Source organism: Syngnathus leptorhynchus, chromosome 13, assembly GCF_054491065.1.
Source record: "Syngnathus leptorhynchus isolate UIUO chromosome 13, UIUO_Slep, whole genome shotgun sequence".
In the NCBI taxonomy this organism is placed as follows: domain Eukaryota; kingdom Metazoa; phylum Chordata; class Actinopteri; order Syngnathiformes; family Syngnathidae; genus Syngnathus; species Syngnathus leptorhynchus.
In genome coordinates this window covers 10,052,649-10,074,974 of record NC_141207.1, presented here as the reverse complement: position 1 = coordinate 10,074,974, position 22,326 = coordinate 10,052,649, and the positions used below count along the sequence as shown (strand labels likewise).

At 41.8% G+C, this 22,326-nt stretch overlaps 2 protein-coding genes across 2 annotated transcripts; one reads left to right on the top strand and one right to left on the bottom strand.

The window, feature by feature from the left end:
• Positions 1 to 3,572: 3,572 nt before the first annotated feature.
• On the bottom strand, positions 3,573 to 13,569 carry pla2g4ab (phospholipase A2, group IVAb (cytosolic, calcium-dependent)). Its single transcript, XM_085928563.1, has 19 exons — positions 13,494 to 13,569; positions 13,201 to 13,364; positions 11,718 to 11,821; positions 11,484 to 11,565; positions 11,058 to 11,206; positions 10,868 to 10,981; positions 10,714 to 10,751; positions 10,486 to 10,630; positions 9,842 to 9,978; positions 9,407 to 9,629; positions 9,208 to 9,322; positions 8,167 to 8,304; positions 7,994 to 8,083; positions 6,301 to 6,366; positions 5,639 to 5,769; positions 5,455 to 5,569; positions 5,020 to 5,204; positions 4,717 to 4,906; positions 3,573 to 3,709 (listed from the first exon to the last, which is right to left on the bottom strand). The coding sequence occupies exons 3-19, from the start codon at positions 11,733 to 11,735 to the stop codon at positions 3,573 to 3,575; spliced, it is 2,073 nt and encodes a 690-aa protein (XP_085784689.1). The 5' UTR covers positions 11,736 to 11,821; positions 13,201 to 13,364; positions 13,494 to 13,569.
• A 375-nt stretch (positions 13,570 to 13,944) lies between these two features.
• Positions 13,945 to 17,567, top strand: ptgs2b (prostaglandin-endoperoxide synthase 2b). The gene is made up of 10 exons (XM_085927987.1): positions 13,945 to 14,086; positions 14,164 to 14,280; positions 14,364 to 14,507; positions 14,593 to 14,736; positions 14,966 to 15,147; positions 15,233 to 15,316; positions 15,388 to 15,634; positions 15,798 to 16,084; positions 16,161 to 16,308; positions 16,778 to 17,567. Exons 1-10 carry the CDS (start codon positions 14,008 to 14,010, stop codon positions 17,188 to 17,190), a joined length of 1,845 nt encoding a protein of 614 aa, XP_085784113.1. The 5' UTR covers positions 13,945 to 14,007; the 3' UTR covers positions 17,191 to 17,567.
• The last annotated feature ends 4,759 nt before the right edge of the window (positions 17,568 to 22,326 follow it).

Sequence of the window (22,326 nt, the reverse complement as noted above, 5' to 3'; positions counted from 1 at the left end):
GTTTGGCGGTCCCCTGCGCTTACAGCTAATCATGTGACTGTGTACATACTTTTGGTCAGGTAAATTTCCATGGTAGGAGGAGCAGTGTAAACTATATACTTGCTGATTCATGGTGTGGAAATATTTATTTATCTGGCTGCAGGTGGGTGGTCACTGGTGATTCCTGAAAGCTGCGCGTCACCATGGATTTGAGGATTTTCCTGCTCTGGGTGAAAATATTTGTCACAGGAAGTGGGGAAAACTTTCCATGTTGAACTTCAGCCCAGTGAAGTCTCAATGAGTATTTGACAGAACACAAATGAACCTTTACTCTTTTGATCACCAAGACCCTCATATTAACTGAGATGCTTATGATGTTGCTATGGCAACGGGCACTGAAGCAAAGTCCTCTTGTTCAGTGAAGAATGTTTCATTTCCTTATCTGCTCCGTCTAGACTGCTGGCCTTCTGCCACGGGGCGAGTAAAAGTTAAAATTCTACGTACAATACTGGTACTCAAATAACTTTCAACACACTATCTGATGTATTCATAGAGCAGTCACACACGCACACACACGCACACACACACGCACCCCCCCGGTGTTGTTTGGGAGTGCCCCAGCCCATCAGTGTGAATCAGCACATCAAAAGGTGAGGAAACGTGCAAATACATGACCTTCATGCGAAAGCCCCGAAGGAATGCAATGCACGATACCCATCATTTCCTCTCGTGTAAAGTGCATAGCAAGGTACAAATGAGCTGACAAATGAAGAGCTAAAAAGACACCTCGCTGTGTCCGCAAGGCATCTTTGAAAAAGATCTTCCTGCAAGATGAAGGGAAGAATTCAGCTATAAAGTATCTTAAGCACTTCATTTTTTTTCCCCACATAAAGAGGAGTGCAGCTTATTAAATGGAGCAAATTTAATGACTTGACATGTTGGGTGGGACACTCAAGGTGGTTTCCAAATGTTTTGTGGTCACTCTCCCTGTGGTTAGTTGGTTTGTACTCCACTCTGATCCTAAAATCATTATTAAGCCTCATAGTTTTTCACTTTTCTGTACAGTGTGACCTGTACAATGTACTTGAAGGTAATAAAATATTTCGAATGTGGTGCCTGACCGCAGAAGACATGATGCTTCTTTTATTCAACAAGTTGATGTTGACATTCAAAACCAAACATTCTTTTTTTTTCTCATGATATTTATTTAGTTTGATTCCATGAAACATAGTTGTCATTCACCAACCATATCAGTTGACGTTATTCTCTACACCTTACACTTGAACATCAATCTAAAGTCATCATTTTAAAAGAGATCTCAAATTTGACCTGTGGTTATTAAGTGATTAGCAGTCATCTAAGGTACAGTGTATGAAAAGATAATTTGTTTATACACTTCTGACCTTGAATTCTGAAAAGGGGGGGGGGGGGAGCAAAATGACATTTCATCCAACAGTGTAACCATGCATTCACTTCCCCCCCCCCCCCCCCCCCCCCCCCAAAAAAAATACTAGTAATCATATCAAAAATGTAACCGGAGCAAACATGAAAAGTGAAACAATTTCACATCAGGCCATTTCGTGAACCTTTAAGACTGAGAAATGTTTGTTTTGTTTTGCGGGTATCTTCCAAAGCGGAGCGCTGTAACACGACACAGGCTCTACAGCCAGCGGATCTGAACAACTGCAGGTAGAGGTGGAATGTGTCAGATTCCAGCCTTCCATCGCTGGAGGTGTAGGTGTGGCAAATTCCACTGACTATGCTTTTATGATGCCACTTGGCAACCTGGCCTCAACTCCACTTTTAGGAAATGAGCCCCGGAAGACAAAGCTAGCCTTTATCTGATACAGTAGCCTGAAACAACACAGTCAGGATCATAAACACACCTTTGCTTCTAATGTAGAGAAGGTGTAATGGCGTTTCTATGGTAACAGGCCTTGTTTATGTACAATGACCGCTTTGATATCAGGCACTCCCCGCTCGCTCGCTCGTTCGCTCATTCGCTCGCTGTGGGTGGGTGAGTAAACAATAGTGAAATGTTTGAGGGGTAGCACTCGGCGTGTTTACCAATTACCGTCAAACAAATGGTTACAAGCTTCACTCGGATGATTTCAGTCTGGATGACATGTTTGGACGAGTCCTTCGCCTTGCCACAAAAAAAAGTGTTTTATATTGTTATGGCGTGATGAAGATGGTAGGAACAAACAGGTACAGTACACGCAAAGTTCAGGAGTCTAATTTCAGATCACATGCGGTCGGTGAGATGCGCAAGTACTTGACTCAAGTGAGCAGTTCAAAGGAGCAGGAGACGGAAATAAAAACACATTGCTATGTGATTGGGTTGTTTTTTTAAAAAGTACAGAGACAGTCAGAAGATCTTGTCGCTCACACGGTATAAAAATGGTGACATCCAGTTTTAGCGAGGGGGAAACCAAACATTAGCTGTTTTCCCAGTTACGTGCAAATGAAGCCAGGTGAGTGAAAAATGTCAGTGTGATTCTAAGCAGTAAACATCCCAGTTGTTTCCGAAATCCCAAGCAGTAAACATCCCAGTTGTTTCCGAAATCCCTTTCAGCCTCAAAGTCAAGGTCCTTTTACAAAAAAAAAGTCAATTTTGTTGGTCATCATCCCCATTCCAGGATGTGGCATGAAGTTTCCTTTTGAGAAGCCTCTTCTTGGAGATTGAACTGAGGGAGAAGGGCAACGTGAGGTTTGAAGGATTCTCCTTCCGAGACACGATGCGATCTTTGATGGCTTCTTTGATCACCTACAGGAAGCAAGTGGAGGGATTCATTTCAACAGTAGTACCTTCTTGATGTGTCTGTCTAGCTTGGAATATATGAAAGCTTTGTGTGACCTGACTCACAATTCAAGTATAAGTGGGGCAGGCAAACTTTATTTGATTGTATTTATTTATTTATTTATTTATTTATTTATTTGCTTCCAGTCCCGCATGTGTGTACAGTAGCCTATTTTATAAGAGCTGTTTTTAAAAGTTCAAGTGAGCTGAGGCACTATTTGCTATGTGAATTCAAATCTATTTGAAATGACAAGCTAGAAGGTCATTTGCACAAATGGCATCCTCATCTCTATCGGACATCTGTCTCTCGTAGCCAATGTCTGGTCAACAGCCAAATAGCCATCAATCTTCACTGGCTAAGCTTCTCATTCCCCAAAGCAAGTTATTTCACTCTTTGGCAAGAGCTAATCAAAAAGTGTACTTTAACATCACAATTGTGGCTGGAGCATGGGAATGGAAAACACTGAATGTGGAGGTGCACAGGCATTTGGGAGTGATCTACACGGACGCGGCAGGACCATTGCGTCACATTTGACTCGGGCCGGAAGTGACTCACTTTTCGTCAGTGAAAGTCAGGCTGCTCTCTCACAGTGAAACAACGATTACACTTGAGAAAACATGTAGTGAAAGTTTTAAAGTTGCACCATAATATGACCAATGTGATGATTAGGGGTAAACATTGAGGGTTTTCCCAATGACCACCTAGAATGAAGGCTAGAATAAGATCATGGAAGTACACAACCATCTTGTAGAAATAAGAAGATTTATATTTTGATCGAATGGCAAACTGACCTCACTCCATCAGGTCGTGAAGTCGAGTGTAAGCCTCGTTGGAGTATTGGAAATTGAAGGTGGAGAATGGCGACTCGGGATCGTCAAAGATGTCGAAGTCTGCAAAGTCTTTCTCCTTCTCAGTCTCTCTTGGAACACCTAACATCAGATGATCAAATCAAGAGTGATGAGCTTTAACTCCAGTTTTTTTCTTTTTGTTCAATTGAGTTGTACTCAAGCAAATAAGAAACAAATGAAGCCTTGAAAAATCTCACGGCACACCACCAAACAAAATGAATAGATATGTCAATTGTATATTTTCTTTTTATTATATGATATATTTTTTTTGTTCTGTTTGTCAGTACAAGTTGCTTGCATAAAGAGATGCAGTGACTGGGAATGGATCCTAAACCAGGTTCCCAAAGGTCAGCGATGTCAACCTCTACCAGCGTATTCCTACTGCTGTTATTATGGGATGGATGCCTAGCATGCAACCATGTGTCAAATAAATTCACACATGACGCATTAGCTAGTTTTTGAGGACAAATTCTCAGACAAAACGCAATATGGAGGGAAAAAAAAAATTGCAGTTTGGAAAAGTGAAGCAACCCGTAGGAAACTCATTGACAATTCAGTCTGAATAGCGACTGGAAGTCCTTTTATGGAATATGCCGTTGGTTAAAAAAAAAAAAAGAACCTTACATAACTTCCATAAACAGACAGCGGAAGTATGTGTGGGCACATGGCTGACTGAACCTAAAGAGCCACTGGAGACGGAAATGAGGTGTTAGGATGTCTTGGTGAGAATGTATATGAGCTGTTTACACGTAATTCCCTATCGGCCGGCACCTGGCTCCTTTAGGAACCATCATTCTTGCAAACAGCTGCCGCTCCTGTCTATGTGCAAAGGCAATCCAGACGGCAAAAAATGTATGTGGCTTTAAAAACACATCATTTCCATCAATAACCGCAATGACCCTGAGCATACACGTTTGGATGGTGAGCAATGGGGCGCAAATAATTAGAGGCGGTCTACAAGTATCGCGTAACTTCAAGGAAGCCGTGCCTCACGCGGGCTTACGGTAAAACAGCATAAAGGCTGCAGTTAGAATGTTTTTCCTGCGGAAAGCTCGCCGCCATATGTACGCTCGCTCGCTCGCTCTCACCCGGCGCTTTGAACTGCCTGAAGTTGATGTTGACCAGGACAAAGTGGATGACAGTTGGGCAGTTCTTTTCGCCTGTCTTGGGTTTGAACACATAGCATTCCTTGAGGCCCTCGCGGTCGAACACTTTGGGATCGATTTTCGGGAATGGAAGCTTGTTCATTCGAGCCCACTTTTCAGCCAACAGGAGCTCCTGGTGTGTACATTGAATACAGGAAATAATAAATAATGCTTATTGAAAATAAAAGAAATTCTGCAAGTGCTGGCATGATGTATTTACTGCCTAGCTAGCTGTATTTGTCAGACCTTAAACGGGGGGCTGGAGTCACTCGGTCGTGCGGAGAAATCAAAGGAGATGATGAGGTCCACGCCACGTTGGGGCCGCAGGAGGAGAGGGTAGGGAAGGTTGTACGTCAGGCCGCTATCCACCACGTGGATCTTCTTACTTTTTACATCCAGAGGCTCATAGATACGGTCAAACTCATCCGGATCTAAGAAAGTACAATGACTGGAATAAATGCCTTATATAGGAGTGTCACATTTGTTGCCATGGACAAACTTGAAAAACAAGCATGTCATTAAACACTCTGCTATTATGAATTTAAAAAAAGAATGTTTCCATTTTTTTTCCTTCAATGATCGTCAATCAAATGAATAAGATAGCGAGTGGTTCTTTGTCATGTGGCATCATGAGATGGTGAAACAGAATGATCCAAAATAAACATTGCTTGTTTGTATAACCTGTGACAGCATCCACCTCTTCCTCAGGTGTAGCTGCAGCAGAGCGGATGAGCCCACTGGCAGGAGAGAAAGGTATGCTGGTGTTCAGGTTCAGACCCAACATGAAGTTATGGACCTGTTGACAAAAAAAGACATTTCCATTGGCACACGGGCGTAACCGTGACCATATTGGGATTCGGGTCACCTTGCCGGCGCGGCCCTCTCTGGTGTTGAACAGGGCGGAGTCACTGAAGAGCGACGTGAACATCCGTTGAACCCAGCTGGCCTGAGCAGTGCGATGATACTCGTCATCGGCCTCCTGGTTCTCTGTGCCACCTGACCGCCAGCATGGTTTTCAAAGTCAATTGAGATAGCACATCCAGAGGAGACAGAACAGAGAGAAAATAAAATCGGACTCTGGATTTTGTGTTGCAATCCAGAGTCATTCGTGTACCAATATATCTGATCAAAGTCATGTGTTTGGGTTGTGGGTATTTTCAAATATATGTGGCCATTATCAAAAATGTCATTGGCTTTTTGAAAACATTTGAATGTGCATTGATGGGGTGTGTTCCAAATGGTTTGATGGAATGTACAATTGATGTAGTGAGACTATGAGTATATATGGAGCAAACGCCAAATGTTCTCTCTCATTTGCTTTCCCCATAGTTCACGGCGCATTTTTATGGTGAGATGGCACCCAATGTTGTGTGGACATTGGCCTTTGAATGTAATAATCCATGCAAATGGAAAGTTTTTCACAGATATGAAAAACACACGGTCAGGATTTCCACTTTCCTCCTAATATATCTTAATAAGTCACCAGACTCTGTTCGGGTAAAAATAGCATGGCAAATTGTAGCTCACCTTTGCGGACTTCATCCTCGTTGTCCATGCTGTCATCTCCGACGATGTGCTGCGGTTTGATCTGCTCTGTAAAAGAAGACACCCAACATTTGGAAGAACAAACATTGTTCAAACTGAAAAGAAATGTAGGGCTTTAGTTTGATGAAATTGGATGCATTCTGAGGAACAAAGCTTTTAAAAGACCTGAATAACTACCATGGGAGAGGCCAGCTCGAATTGAGCGTTGAAATACAGAGTTTAGTCATCGGCCATAAGGTGGGAATCCTACCTGTGACTGGCGCCAAGTCACTACTTAAATCCTTTAAAAGCTCTAAAATGGTATTGCGAAAAAGATATGTCGCAATCATTTACGTTTCTGGCATTTGAAAAATGTTCACAACCCTGGATGGGATCAGATCAGCCTCATATTTGTTTGGAGCCAGCATCAAGTTTGCACACGCAAATCTTGACTAAATTAGGTCCTTATTGTTCCACACATCAACACCGTGCCCAAAGGATTTGGCATTTCTTTGACAATTCTTTATCACACCCAAAATAGACGAAAGCAGAAATCCAATACAAGCCATTCTTAAACAGGGTGGAGACCTTTCCACACGTTTGGCACTATCAATGCTTTGTGTCTCTACATGCAAAGGTCATCCTAAACAAATGCATTGGACCTAAACAAACATCAGAAATTCCCCTGGAAGTTGATACCTCGCAACTGTTGTGGGAACAACAAAGACCAACGATCACTACACACAAACACATTTAAAGGCCCTGTAAAGGTGTGCAAATACTTGGAACACAAATTGAACATTGCCGTGAAATGAATATTGGGGAATGACATTTTTATTCTTATTATTTGATCCAAAAGAAGCATATTATGCCACGATCCACAGAAAACCAAGAACAATGGTAAGTCTGGAAAACGATTTGGGGACTTGAGGAAACCATGATCAGAGCATGCGGAAAAAAACTGTGAACAGCGGTAAACCTTCCCAGAAGTGGTCAGCCATCCCAAATTAGGGAGGTTAAAAATGAGCCCACAACTAACCTCATTTGAGGTCAGCGGTCATGACTCAAAGCAAAGATGAGCGAGTTCAGAGGCAAAAAAAAAACTTTCCGAGAAACGATACGACAATACCCAAAACGTATTGGATGCGCTGCTAAGAGAAAATGTGAACATTTTGCAAGGTGTGTGGCCTTTAAAACAAAGACTTTGAAACATGGTGCCAACAGTCAAACATGGTGGCAGAAAGTCGAGCTCCGAATGGCTGAAAAAACAACTACAGGGTCGTAGGAAGCTGGAACCCGTCCCAGATGATTTTGGGTGAAAGGCAGACTACACCCTGGATTAGTTGCCAGTCAAGACAGACAACCATTCACACCATCACTGAGCCAGAACGGAACGCAAAATGGGATTATGGATCGACTGGATCGATTGCCTAGTAAGCTGCATCTTATGTTCCCTTAAATGTTATTTACTTTCATGAAAACAGTTCGATCCTTGTTTTACTGATTAACAGTAAACCAATGCGGTTGCTATTTGGAAAGAAGTAGAGCATTCCTAAAAAATCAGCGCCACCATTTTCCTCGCATGAGCTGGAAAGTTTGGACTGCTGCTTAGCAGTTAGTACATAGCGAAAGCATTCAAGTGAAACAGGAGAGGAGAAGAGAAAGACGGAAGCCAACGGCCAGGGGAAATGCCTACCTAACTCCTCCTCCATGGTGGAGCCTCCCGGTGTGTCTTTGACCCCAAGCACTCTGTTGAAAAGAATGGAAAAGGCGCTGCCCCACACACCTGCCGCAGACCAAATATACAATTATTTGGAATTTCTGTTGTAAAGGGCATGGCATATTCTCAACCACACTTTTCTCACTCACCCATTAGAAAGTGAAGAGGGTTTTCTTCGTATTTCTTGACAACCGTCCCCATGAAGAACTTGCTTCCGAACAAGTCAGGTGTCATGAAGGTGCCATATTTTGCCATTCCAATTTCATAAGGGCTGAACTCCACCCAGTCTGCAAGTCAATTCCCAGCCAGTTAACTTGGCAAAGGGAACTCAGCGTTTGTCTGCTAGTGCTGACTCAGCCCAACGCTGAGTGCTGCTACTGTGCAACGCCACTGTCTGTTCAAATGCCAAATCACACTGACTGACTCGAAAAAAATAAATAGTCTCAATGTTTGGCGGCTGTGCGTCTGCTTTGTCATCTCCCAACTGCGGCCGATTCGAAACGTTACAAATTGGACCCGATTGACACGCTTTAATGTATCCGCCGAGGCTTTCGCGCTTTTGGGTATCGTGCCTCTCGGATGATTTCGGACGAAAGCCAGCCGACACCCTGGATTGACTGGCAGTCCATCACACATACGTAGCCCATTAGGTATGTTTGTGGAATGCCGAAGAAGTACCGGTATCAGATAGGTTTGGTTCTCCGGTTTCCTCTCACATTCCAAAGACACGTCATTATAATTGAAGATTTGTAATTAGCTACAGATATGAATGGTAAAAGATGTAGCTTGCGTTAGAATGGACGAACGTTATAATAGTGGGTAACACTGTTTTGCAGGGAAGGCTTAATATCTGATGTTGGGCTCTTGGTTGATAGGGGCCTCGGGGCCAACAATGAGGGTTATTCCATACATGAAAGTCAATTGAGGCTTGTTCTCATGACATATTTGTTCAGGCTTGCACGACATACAGTAGAACATCAACAAGCACTCCAGGCATGTGATTAAAAATAGACGCACAAATGCACACTGACACAATTATTATAGTGATTATCGCTATTGAAAATCCCTAAGCCATCCGTTGATACCGGGGTATTTTGTTGTGTCAGAAGAGTCGAGACATAATAGACCATGCGTGCTTGTCACGTTTTAGAAAGAAAATGTCTGAAGTTTGATAGCGGTCGATGCTTTACCTGCAAACATGAGTTCGGAAACATCAGGCTTAACGTGCAGACAGGTGAAGAGAGGAAGAGGACTTTGGGCCTGGTTTATTTTCTCCTGAATGTCACTTAACTTGATGTCCATCCTCTAAGGAGAAGAAAAACATGGACTGATGTAGTGGAAGTTCATTATATACGCCAGAAGAAACAAAAAAAATTCATCAACTCTTACCGCAGGTATGAGTGTTTCCCCGATAAGCATACCAAAGATATCGGTGAAGGTCACTGGCTGTCCATAAGCCTTCTTAGTCCACAAGGCTTGGATGTAGTTGGTTATGTGTTGGGGCAGCAAAAGCCTCAATGGGTTACTGCTGACTCTTTTCATGAGTTCCTTGTTGATCTCTTTTGGGCCTATGTTTGGAAAGTCAGGGTGCGAGTAGAGGCTGGACATGTACCTAAGAGAGAGTAGAGATAGATGCATTGTATTTGAATAGAACACATGAAAGTTGCAACTTTGACGATAAAAACACTTTGACTTGGAGAACCATCTATGGCACTGAATGAGTTAACAGAATGCTTCAAAACAAGTTGATATTATTGGCAACAAAGGTCAGGCTACACAAAGTGAGCTTGTTATTGAAATCTGGGCCATCTTGGGACTACCTACCAGGTGGATCCGGAAAGACCGGCAATATAGGTGGCACAATCGAGAACTCCAGACTCAACGAGGGCCTTCATCACTCCAGAGTAGCCCACCATGGCACGAAAGCCACCTCCTGAACCCGAGACAGCAATGATGGGTACCTGTCCCGCACACAAGAGGAGCGTCATCGGTAGCCTTACAACTTCAATTGAAGTTCCTTCCGAAATATTCCACGATTTCCTCATGATGGATTGGCCATTCCTTCGTGTTCCAGCAATGTGCTGATGTCATGAACAGATGTTTGAAAAGTCAAGCATTATTCCAAGAAACCTTCTCAGAAAAAAAGAGTGTCAAATTGTAACATTGCTACAAGCGAAGACAGCAGCGTGCTATCTCATTCCTCAAGAACTTCCTGGACAGGATGAACACTTACAGATTACAGGCGGCCTCAAGGGCATCGCATAAAATACACAAGGGCGAAGCAACTTTGTGCAAGGAACACGAACACGATGTTGAAGACTTTCGGCATTAGTAATATTGTGATATGAAAATTAGAAATGAATCGATTGTAAAAGATAGAAATGACAAACTAAAATACATTTTGGTGTCATGTTTTTTTCCCTCTTTCCAAAATGGAACATATTGATCCAAATTGTAGTCTTAAACACCTGTTCCGGTGAGCTGGGAAGGAATTGAGGCTTCTCCACGTGGAGTAGCTTCTTGATGCCCAGCATCACTCTTTCTCGCCGGCTCTGTCGGAACTGCTTCTCATTGTCACACAAAGCCAGGCTGAACCGGAGATCCAATTTGGTGCTGGAGGCACAGAGACGTGCATTTTACTCAAACAAAAGATACTTTTATATATTATATAAAAAAAGGAAAGGAAAAAAACGTACCATATCTCCAGGAACATCTCTAAGTAGACCTTGGTTGCCTATCAAAACAATAACAAGACGTGTCATTCAATTCCACCAAGTGCAAATGTTGTTTAAAGCCGCAGATTTGAGAAGTACAAAGCCCAACATGACACTCTGACGTCTTATGGCTCACCTTGCCAATGAGGAAGGTCTCCTTCTGTTTGTGGCCAACTTTGAGGTTGGAGATGTCAAAGGAAGCAGTGCCGAGAGTCTCGTCCATCACATAATTGGCATCCATTAATGTTACCTGAGGAAACAAGTAGAACTACATTATCATCTGAGATTACCATTAATGGCACAAATGCAAATGAAACAATTCCAACCTCAAGGACATTCTGCAGGTTGGGGTCTAGTATGAAATGAAACGTCTCGTTCCATTTTGGATTGACGTTGTTGTCTATGTGCTTGGTCTTCTTCCTGCTTCCTGGGGTTGTCGGGATGAACAGCTCCACGTATGGATCTGGTGTGTCCACTGCGCAAACACGTAAAAAAGATAGATATACAGCAACCCTAAAAATCATGCTTTACATTTAGAGAATTGGAAAGCATCAATTCTCAACAGAAAAAAAAAAAAAGAGGGAAAAATGTTTTTTCTTTGAAATGCTGTTCCTGCACAAAAATTGAAAGACATCATGATGCCAGGTGGTCTCTTTTTGTATTTATGACGCTTGGTCCAAAATGTGCTCGGTACAGTATACACTGTATCTGTTGCAGCATGACCACTTCTTGAAAACAGATAGCAGACTCACACAAGTCCCCAAGTTTTCCCTTAGTGACGCTCTCGGCTCGAACAACTGTCACCGTGAACTTGTGGGAAAATTGTTGTTCCACCTGAAATGCAGGATCAATGTCATATTATATAATGCCACCAGTTTAGCAAGAAGAAAATCACATAAGATGGGGAAAAAAGGGATGAAAAAAGCTGAAGAAAAGCTGCCAAATTCCCCAAAATGCAGAATAGGGAATAAAACATGAATACCCACAATTATATTAGATGCCATGGTTTTATGTCAATGATGGAAGCCTTTATCGAGATGGAGTTCAAGAGAAGAAGAACATCTCAGTCCTCAGTTTACTCCGTTTGAGCCTGTAAATTGGAAGCAATCAGTTTCATCTTTTAATGCAAATTCTTTGGATTTTAGATTAGACATTTGGATCCAGTTTCCAAACAACACATCAGATGTGATTGGAATATTTCATATTTGTATGTGCGTCTGTGGAATTAAATTCAGTGTTGTCTCATCAGTTCAGGAAAGAGTGCCATCGGTGATGAGACCGGGAGCACGTAGGAAGATTCCCTAGTCATCCAAACTGTCACGTAGTTTGCCTCACTGATCCAAATTTGACAAGTGCCAGCTCATTCTGGCCCTTGTTCTGCAGCATACAAAGAGCGCATGCAGGGCTTTGCGCGTGCGTGTGTCTGTGTGTGTGTGTGTGTGTGTGTGTGTCAATAAAAGCCACAGTCATCACGCAAAAGAGAACAAAAATGCACAGTAGGCAATTTTCAAGACCATCACATCTCATTTATACTTGGATCTGGAGCACTACTACTACTGTGCCTCAGAGAGACCACACAGCAAGTATCTGCAGTGCATTTGTTAGTCATGGCCCGTTGATGTGAGGAAACACAAATCCTTTTTACATGTTCTTGTCCTGTATGTTTTCTAATGGACAATCATTGTGCAGATGACTCTATTGATTGATTGACAGCTACGTCATTGCATCATCTACATCATCTACAGTTGCCTTTCCATTTTTGTCCTCTGTAACACAACAGTTGAGGCAGATGGCTGGCCAACACTAAATATTGGATCACTCAAAGGTTTCTATAAGTTGATGAAAAATTCTTTCTTTCCCCAAAGTAGCCTACTGATACAAAATAAACTGTAGACATGAGTCATTATTCTTTAATCAATCAATAAAAGTCCAATAACCATGCATCCATTTGTTTTTTTATTTGGCCTAATGCAAATGAAATGGAATTCAAGTGAAAGGCAATGAATGACAGACAACTCCTGGGCATTGGGCAATTTCCGAGAGTCATCGGTACAAGTTCGTGATCGGTTGCTACACCACGCACGCCTGCTGCAGTCCACTCCAACAAGTTCTGTCTGATTCTTTTTTCCGCCCGGCTGGACAGGTCATAAATTGTAAGCGTATTTACATGATACTGTAAAACGCGGCAGTGGACATGCTTCAGATGACGTTCAAGAGCTTCTTCGACAAAATAACAAGAACAACAACGACGTGCATACTTATCATTTGATATCATCTGATCCGGGCTAAATTAGATCACGGCAGCAACAACAACAAAGGTTTCATATTCTGGGCTGAAGTTACCAAACTTTGGTTTCCTCGTTATCCAAAATTGCGTAAACGGTAGTGACAGCCGCAAAATATACTCTTTACCAGGGTGCCACTCTCATTCATGGCAAAAACATATGAGAGAAAAGAAAGTATACATACCTGAAATAAGATGTTTCGAGTTCATAAATCCTGAAAAAAGTCGTGGCATGTCAATCGAGCGATCGCTCCACCACAGTCGTGGAGGGAGCGAGGGAGGCGGCGCCTCGCTTCTGTGGCCGCTTGACGGAGAAGCAGCGTTGACTTGAACGGGAGCGACACGTAAGCTATTCACAAAACACAAAACATTCAGCATCATCATAAATCAATACATACATACATACATAAATAAAGATCTTCGACAACAAAGGTGAATTGGGGCAGAGAAAGTTCGTAGCTGCGCTCCAATTACGCACAATGCGTCTTGGCTGCTGCATCCACTTGGGGGCGCGACTCGCTCCTTCCAAAAGCAATCAATTCACTAGCTCAACACGAACCTAGTGAACTTTTGACGGTTATCACCTCCAACTATATATACATAGCAAACATTTTTGATGATTTTTTTTTTGTCCTGCAAAAGTTCATAATTGTACACAAATGTATCTATTGTTGAATGACGAGTGTCGTAAAAAGAAAGCAAAGAAAAAAATCTGACATTTATTTTGAGAAACAAGAAGAAGACAATAAAACATAATTGTCATTCGTCTGAATAATTCAATTATCGTGAGGGGGCGGGTGATACTGTGCGTTAAGATGACTCAGCACCAATTGGAAATCTGCTCCTGTGAGAGCAAGAAAATGCAATGACGTCACCCACGAGCACTATAAAGGTGCTCCCGTGCGCAGGATGGGACGTTCTAACGTTCAAAGAGGAAGAATAGCAGGGAGGTGGAGAGCAGTGCTGTTGACAAGGGGGGAAAAAAAAAGTTCATGCAAAGTCTTTGGAGTATGAACAAATCCACTTTAACGCTTGTGTTCTTGTCTCTTGGCTGTCTTGTATGTGAAGGAGGTAAGTCCCAAATCTACTTGATTTCCACGCATGTTGATTTGATGGTTGACTTTCCTTTCCCTCTTGCTGTTTCTCAGGTAACCTATGCTGCTCCGAGCCATGCCAGAACAGAGGTGTTTGCACAGCCCTGGGATCTGACGCTTATGAGTGCGATTGCACACGTACCGGCTATTACGGTCCAAACTGCACCACACGTAAGTACATCAAGATATCCAATCTACTTGGAAATACTTTCTTTTCTGAGTGACTAACGTTTGTTTCTCTTGGATCTTTCCAGCTGAATTCCTCACCCGGCTAAAGGTGCTCCTAAAACCTACTCCCAACACAGTCCACTATCTTCTCACCCACTTTAAGGGCTTCTGGAACATCATTAACAACATCTCCTTTCTCAGAAACGCCATCATGAAATATGTTCTGACATGTAAGTCTATTGAGTAGAGCCCGAGCACGAAGGCGGTATCGCAATAAATCAAGACTAACATTCTTTTTTTTTTTTCCCCTTCTAGCTCGCTCCCACATGGTCGACAGCCCTCCAACCTACAACGCGGACTACGATTATAAAAACTGGGAAGCCTATTCCAACCTTTCCTACTATACAAGAGCCCTCCCTCCGGTTCCAAATGATTGCCCAACTCCTATGGGAGTCGTAGGTGAGTGTTTTTTTTTTTTTTTTTTCTCTGCCTCGAAAACCTGTTTTCTTAGATTCCTGAATACTCTGCAAGGGGTGGGTGGCTGAGTCCCATTACATCAGAGGAAGTTCTCTTGTAAAATGGGAATTGGGCTGTCTTGGTAGGCTTGTGGTAGCTGGGGTGGAAAACAAAAACTGGTTCTTTCAACAAGCTCAAATCTTTGAATGACTGGTTACGATGGTTCATCCAGGTAAAAAGGAGCTCCCTGATGCGAAGCTTCTCGCCGATACGCTACTGATGAGGAGAAAGTTCATCCCTGATCCACAGGGCACCAGCCTTATGTTTGCATTCTTCGCACAGCACTTTACACACCAGTTCTTTAAAACGGACATGAAGAGAGGCCCTGCCTTCACACTGGCCAAAGGTCACGGGGTAAGACTACAGTTTGCCCTTATCTCCTGGGATGAATATCTTCACCTTTCAGATATTATATTTCTATGATTTTTTTTTTTGTCAGGTGGACCTTAGCCATATTTATGGAGACACCCTGGAGAAGCAACACAAACTGAGGCTCTTCAAGGATGGCAAACTGAAACATCAGGTACATGTGGAGCTGGTGTGTCACTCGACTCCCTTGACCCCACAAGTGTCTGACATTTGCTCGAACTGCAGATCCTGGATGGGGAGATGTATCCTCCTACAGTAAAGGAGGTGGGCGTCGATATGCACTACCCTCCTCACGTCCCCGACTCTCACCGTTTTGCCGTGGGTCACGAGGCTTTCGGCCTGGTCCCCGGTCTCATGATGTACGCCACCATTTGGCTGCGGGAACACAACCGAGTATGTGACGTTTTGAAGCAAGTCCACCCTTACTGGGATGACGAAAGACTCTTTCAGACCTCGCGGCTCATTCTGATAGGTGAGCTCATTCAAACCAACTTTTCAAAAGTGGAAGTTATACAACCGGTTTTACAAATCACCCACATCAGACTCTATTGCATAGACTGGTTTTTTTAATTTGATTTTAGCCTTTAGATTGACCTCGCAAAAATGAAATGTTAAATGGATTGTCTGGCCAACAGGAGAAACCATCAAGATTGTGATTGAGGACTACGTGCAACACCTGAGCGGCTATAACTTCAAGCTCAAATTTGATCCCGAGCTGCTGTTCAGCCAGCGTTTCCAATACCAGAACCGAATTGCGTCAGAGTTCAACACCTTGTACCACTGGCACCCGCTGATGCCCGACTCCTTCCACATCGAGGAGAGAAACTACAACTACAAACAGTTTGTCTTCAACACCTCGGTAGTGACTGAGCACGGCATTGCCAACCTGGTGGAGTCCTTCACTAAGCAGATAGCTGGACGGGTAGGGTTTTTTTTTTTTTTTTTTGCCAACAATGACATCATTATCGACAGTGATGATACTTGAACAATTTTTGTAGGTTGCCGGCGGTCGTAACGTCCCAGCACCGATTATGTACGTTGCCATTAAATCCATTGAGGGCAGCAGACAAATGCGTTACCAGTCTTTGAACGCCTACAGGAAAAGATTCTCTATGTCTCCGTACAAGTCTTTTGAGGACTTGACAGGTGAGGGGTTTTTTTTTTGTCTGTCTGTCACTGCTAAAGCAACAGGAAGCTTATGCAATGTGACATTATTGCCGCATTGAAAATACTACACGCTCGCTACGCCGAAAATACGACACGCTTGGCTACATCATTTTAGGTATGCCGAGTATTATCAGTTTCTAGTCTCGATGTTCATCTCAAATTGAGATCAACAGATTTTCATCCCAAACAACAAGATGTTAACAAAAGGAAGTGGATACTTGCTAGAGTGGAACAAAAACTACGCATGAGTAAAACAGAAAGAAAACTGGCAGCGATGAGCAGATTATTTTCCTCAATTAACCTAACATGGCGATTTGAACGCTGAATGCAAAATTTACCACTCCGTTCTATAAATACATGTATCCAATGAAAATGAGACAGACGACAATCTTGGATGAACCAGATTGATGACTACTAAAGACATATTTCCTCCTTCCGCCTCCTACAGGGGAAACCGAAATGGCAGCGGTGCTCGAAGAGATGTACGGAGATGTCGACGCCGTGGAGCTCTACCCGGGCCTGCTTGTGGAAAAACCCAGAGCCAATGCCATCTTTGGGGAGACCATGGTGGAGATGGGGGCTCCTTTCTCACTCAAAGGCTTGATGGGGAACCCCATCTGCTCCCCAGAATACTGGAAGCCCAGCACCTTTGGAGGCAGTGTAGGATTTGATATTGTCAACACGGTATCTCTGCAGAAGCTTGTGTGTAATAATGTACGGGGTCCCTGCCCGGTGGCCTCATTTCACGTGCCCGACATTGAAGATACAGGCTCCATCGTCATCAACTCCAGCGCATCGCCGTCACAAAGTGGGGACATGAACCCCACAGTTGTTTTGAAAGAAAGGACTAGTGAGCTCTAAATGTTGTTTATGCATTTGGTTGAACTATTTATTTATTTATACTATTTATAATAGAATATTTTATGTAAGCAGACTTTGTATGGAAATATCTATTGTTTATTTATTAAAGGAGCGTGTATAATTTATTGTAAAATGAAAGACCTCAAGAACTGCAACCTGATACTTGAAAGCTAGTTTACAATTCCTTTATATATATTGTTTGGTTGTTGTTGTTACTGTGTTTTAAGACCGAGAGCTGCTTGTATGAATTTTCTTCAGTTTTACTGTTCCATAATATGATCTGGACCACAAGGCTACTGTAGACAGTAAAATAGTGGCACTTTAACGTGGCTACAAGTGTAAAGTATTTCTCATCATTAAATTATATTTCTAGTGTACTCATGGCTGAATGTTTATTTTGAGTTACATTTCACAACAACCTAAAGTTGTCTCAAATTGACCCAAGTTAGTGGGTCAATCCAGTTTTTAACTTTAAGGGTGTGGCGTATGTAATTGAACATAAGATGCAAAAAAAAATAATAATGTATTTGCATTTAACACAAACTTTCAATTTCATTGGAACTTTTCTGAGCACTTATTTTCAATAAAAAAATGTCCATGTTTGGACAAATGTTTGACCGGGAAAGATGGCCAATCCTTTTTACTGGACGTGATGTGAAAGAAAACGTCAACTAAGAGGAAACGGTGTGTCAGCGACAGAGGCTGGCAATATAAGACCATTATTTTTCTTGGATCTCACTCCAAATTCAACAAAGTATGTTGACGTGACTGTCGGCACAGAGTTGTGAGTCAGGCCACGGCCGAGCGTCCCCCTTTCGACGCAAACAATGACAGCCGCATTTTCCCATCAGTACGGACGGACAACGCTTTGACTTTTTCCCGTTCACTCCGGGTTTGGCAAAAGTAAACAAAAGCGTTCGCAGAAGCCTCGGCAAAAGACAATAATCAAGTCATGTGCATCAGTTGTCCTTTCAACTGCCTCGCTGGCCTCCTCCGCCTGCTGGTCTTTGTCCTCCGTAGGATTCCCTTTCACAAATACTTGCTCCATCACGGCATGAAAATGACCTAATTGTGTGTGTGCACATTGTTGGCTTTCCAGACTGTCCCTTTGGCCAAAAGTCTTATGATTTCATGACACGGTGTTATGTAGCGTTCTGGTACAGGATCAGGATAAGCGGGCTGCAAATTGAAGGTTCTCAGGAAACTGGAGTGTTTTCTTTCTTTCAGATTAGGCATGACGGGAAAGAGACCAAGGTATGGGCTCGAATTAGATGTGAGCTCATGCCAAGCTCTGGCTGTGACCCATCCACAATCTTTTTTAATTTCTTGATTAAGCCATGACCAATCATCCCAAAAGTCATTCTAAGGTTATCGATACAATCTGGATTCTGGAAAATAAAAAAAGGTCAAACAAAATTCTTGGATGACCCCACAGTAGGGAAATTCACAAAAGATGACAGCATGGCGAGTAACTGGTCACTTTGATTGGACTGGGGGGATTCGAGATGACCAGTTTACCCCTTAACCAACATCTCACCACATCCTGGAACTAACTATACTTCATTACATACACACTGGAATGACTCAATAAAACGTTGGCGTCATTTATAGGTCATGTTTAAATACTCACAGAAAGGGGTCAGAGTTCATTCTTGTTCTACCTTTTGGGCTTTTTGGGGAATATTAGATCATAATATACTGTTGAAATCTAGAGAAGTCCATTTTGCGGTTTCATTTTGAAAGTTAACATTTTCTGCCAAGATTTGAGTTACACAGTTGAATCTGTTGATCCATCATTCTACTTCCAAGTATTTGCGTTTTCATTTGTATTTCTGATAGCAATCACTCTATCAAAGAGTCATTAGAAACTGTTGTATGACAACATGTGACTATTTTCCCAAGAGTGTGTGTGAGTATGTGTGGGAGGAGGGGAATGCGTGTGTGTGTGTGTGTATGTGTGTGTGTGTGTATGTTTTTCAAGTTTCTAAATGAAGTCTTTTGGCAGCATTCACCTTAAGTGAGGAAAGATGCCTGTGATGTCATTGTTTAATAAATCACAGCAGTTTCACTTGAGTCACTTCTTGAAGGTTTCCTGGGCAAACGTGAGCGTGCTGGTGACTGTGGGGAGCTTTTTCACATTCAAATGATTCTGTGGTGTGTCTTTCTGGGGAAAGCTCTTACTCTATTGTAAACATGCTTTGCAAATATGATGTAACTGTCAAGAAAACTCATATTCAGATTATTCCATTTATTCTTACGTACTGAGGCATCAAACTGGAGGAAGACTTTTTTTTTCTTTTTTAAATGGTCTAATTAGAAAACTGCTATCAGTTGACACGTTCTCATGACATGGGGAGATACAAATTGAGAGGAAGAAAAATCAAAGAAGGACTGACTGAAAGAGACCAGGCAACCAAAGTGATGAAACAAAAACGAAACACCTGAACAATGAACCAGTGTTTTAGACGGAACCGATTAGTTTAGATGAGTGACGAGAAATAAAACCTCATGAGCAAAACATGCAGAAGACACACAAGAAAACAAGACATGACATGAAAGTCATTGTCATGTGCCCAAATTAAACAGGTTAAGCCAGATAATTAGTCTCGAAAAGTCAGACATACAGTAAGTATGAGATCATCTTAATGTACACAACGCTGGCTCATCATCATCGCTCAGAATGTTTTCAGTTGCTTTTATTGTTGGAGATCCTCAAAGTGCCTCAGTGTTATACAAATACACATGTGCTCGACTTAATATGTTTGACCCGTTTCAAAGAAATTGTTGAGTGCGTTCTACTTTGTTGAAACTATGACAGTATCTATCACAAATGACTTAGGAATGTCAACTATTTGACTTGGTGTCTTCCTTGTTTTCCCAATGTTGGTAACATCCGGTGACTCGGGTCGCTCACCTTGACACACCTTGATAGCTTTCATATCTGCTTCTCCTACTATTGTTTGTCTTCATTCCATTTGTGCACAAGGCTTGGGCAACTATTTACTGCTATTTACTCATCAAAGACACAACAGCTATTGGCTGTGTAGCAACAGTTATACCTGAATCATAAAACACTATTTCTTTTGTAACTGATGCTAAGATGACTCGTCGCAATATTATTTATAGAGCACTTAAAAACGACTGTACATCACATAAATGGGAATAGAAATGAAGACCTAAAATGACAATGGTCAACTTTGCTTCGAAAATGAATGCTGCAGTCTGTACATTTCCCTTTTTGACAAATGTATCTCGTTGAGGATCGATGGACGGACGTATGAGGAAATAATGCCAACTTGGTTTCAAGTGAGAACTTGAGACAGAAGAAAACTAGTTGAGTAACACAAGAACAATTTTTAGTCACTAAAAATAATGCTACTTCATTTTTTTTTTTTCAGAAAATAACCGTTATTGCATGATGACACATTGCTTCGTATATATTGCAAATGGATGAAAGGTTTGTCAAGGGCATTACTTCAGCTATCCAGCAGGTTTCACATCAGAAATTCCAGTGTGATGCAAAAAATGATGAAAGTAGTTCACAGGTTATTGATGAATACTTTTGAAAGCACATTGACAGGCAATTTTTGCTTTTTATTGAATGAACTCAATTCCATCAATGTTAAAAGAAGACTGTGGTAGTGATAAGACATATTTGGCGGATGTTTTGTGCATAATAACAAGAAGGATATTGTTCATTAGCAGCCGCCTTTGGCAAGTCTTACCTGGCCAAATGTTTCCATGACATGTGTGATGTGTTGTCACAACATGTCTGGGGACAGGTTTCAAAAATATTCCGGAACAACTGTATGGTATCTGTTCATTGATATCAACAGGATATGCGTTGGTCATGTTATCATAACAATTTTTAAATTGTGACACTTGCCACTTCAGAACATTTTGCTTGTCCAAAATTCACACTCTAAATTTGTGTAAAACAGCTGGGCGCCGGTTGTGTTTATCCCAAACCTTTCCAAACAAGGAGTATAAATAGTTTACTTCAGTAGAGAACTTTATAAGCAATGGATTTTTATTGGCATATGTGGCTGTAGATCATCGGTATAATAGTAACAAACTGTCTGAAATCTTGTTGCCACGGTGTTAAAGACAATTTGATCAATGTTTCCATGGTACTTGATGTCTTGACCGAAAAAATGAATGGATACAATTTTGCCAAATTGTATAAAGAAACGAGACATTGTTTAACTGGAAAAAATATATATACAGTCTGTAAATGATTCTCCAAAAGTTATCCCTCACTTTTACAATGTCCATATATATTGTCTACTTCCTCCTTGAAAAGGGTTAGCAGGAAATGAAAGTGGCCCACCAGAAAAATGTCGACGTTGTAAAATGAACTGATGGATTTGTTTCTTTTACGTCATTGCTTGCATTTGTTCAACTAAAGTGTCACTCTGTGATATCAGACATTTTCAGACATTCAATGGTGACCACAGGAAAAAGATGCACATTTCCAATAGACTGACTGAAGGGGAAGTGAAGTATCGAGTGAACCCTTAGCAGGAAGTTCAAGGTTTGGAGTTTAGACTAGTTCTACTTAAAATACTGAGCATGATAAACACAAACATAAAACACAAATGGAGGTTTTTGTGTTAGCCTGGGGCCAAACGCTAAAATCCTTCTTACTCAATAAATAAATAAATAAATAAATAAATAAATAAATAAATAAATAAATAAGATTTCCTGAGGCCCCTGAAGGTGACCCCCATCACTTTTGAACCTTCATGGCTCCTCTGATAGACTGCAGTTTGTTATTGTGTTGCTGTGGCTCCTCCCAGTGGACTGTGTGGATACATTGACAAAATGACAGAAAAGAAATATATTCCAGTCCACCTATGATAATTTAGGCCATAACAAAGCATCAACAATACTATCCAACACAAAACTACTATTATATGAGGAAAAGTAAATGTTGTACTGAATTTGTATTTTGGGCACTTGGACTTTGTTGTCATTGACAATTGCGACTCATCATTGAGAATAAAAAATCAAAAATACAACCAACGCTGAGAAAAATAGATGGTTGAATGTCTTTCAGAAAGAGTCCCTGAGCTCTGACGCACAAAGGTAAAGTGCTGACCTCCAGTGTCATTACATAACAGGATAATACAATGG

Excerpts from the sequence above, each read along its gene's own strand:
- pla2g4ab (XM_085928563.1), bottom strand. Across the intron at positions 10,752-10,867 it reads AGACCTTCCTCATTGGCAAG|GCAACCAAGGTCTACTTAGA; the intron begins GTGAGCCATAAG and ends TTGTTTTGATAG. Across the intron at positions 4,907-5,019 it reads ACTCCAGCCCCCCGTTTAAG|GAGCTCCTGTTGGCTGAAAA; the intron begins GTCTGACAAATA and ends TGTACACACCAG.
- ptgs2b (XM_085927987.1), top strand. The coding sequence starts at position 14,008 with ATGCAAAGTCTTTGGAGTATGAACAAATCCACTTTAACGCTTGTGTTC. Across the intron at positions 14,508-14,592 it reads CATGAAATATGTTCTGACAT|CTCGCTCCCACATGGTCGAC; the intron begins GTAAGTCTATTG and ends TTCCCCTTCTAG. Across the intron at positions 14,737-14,965 it reads AACTCCTATGGGAGTCGTAG|GTAAAAAGGAGCTCCCTGAT; the intron begins GTGAGTGTTTTT and ends TGGTTCATCCAG.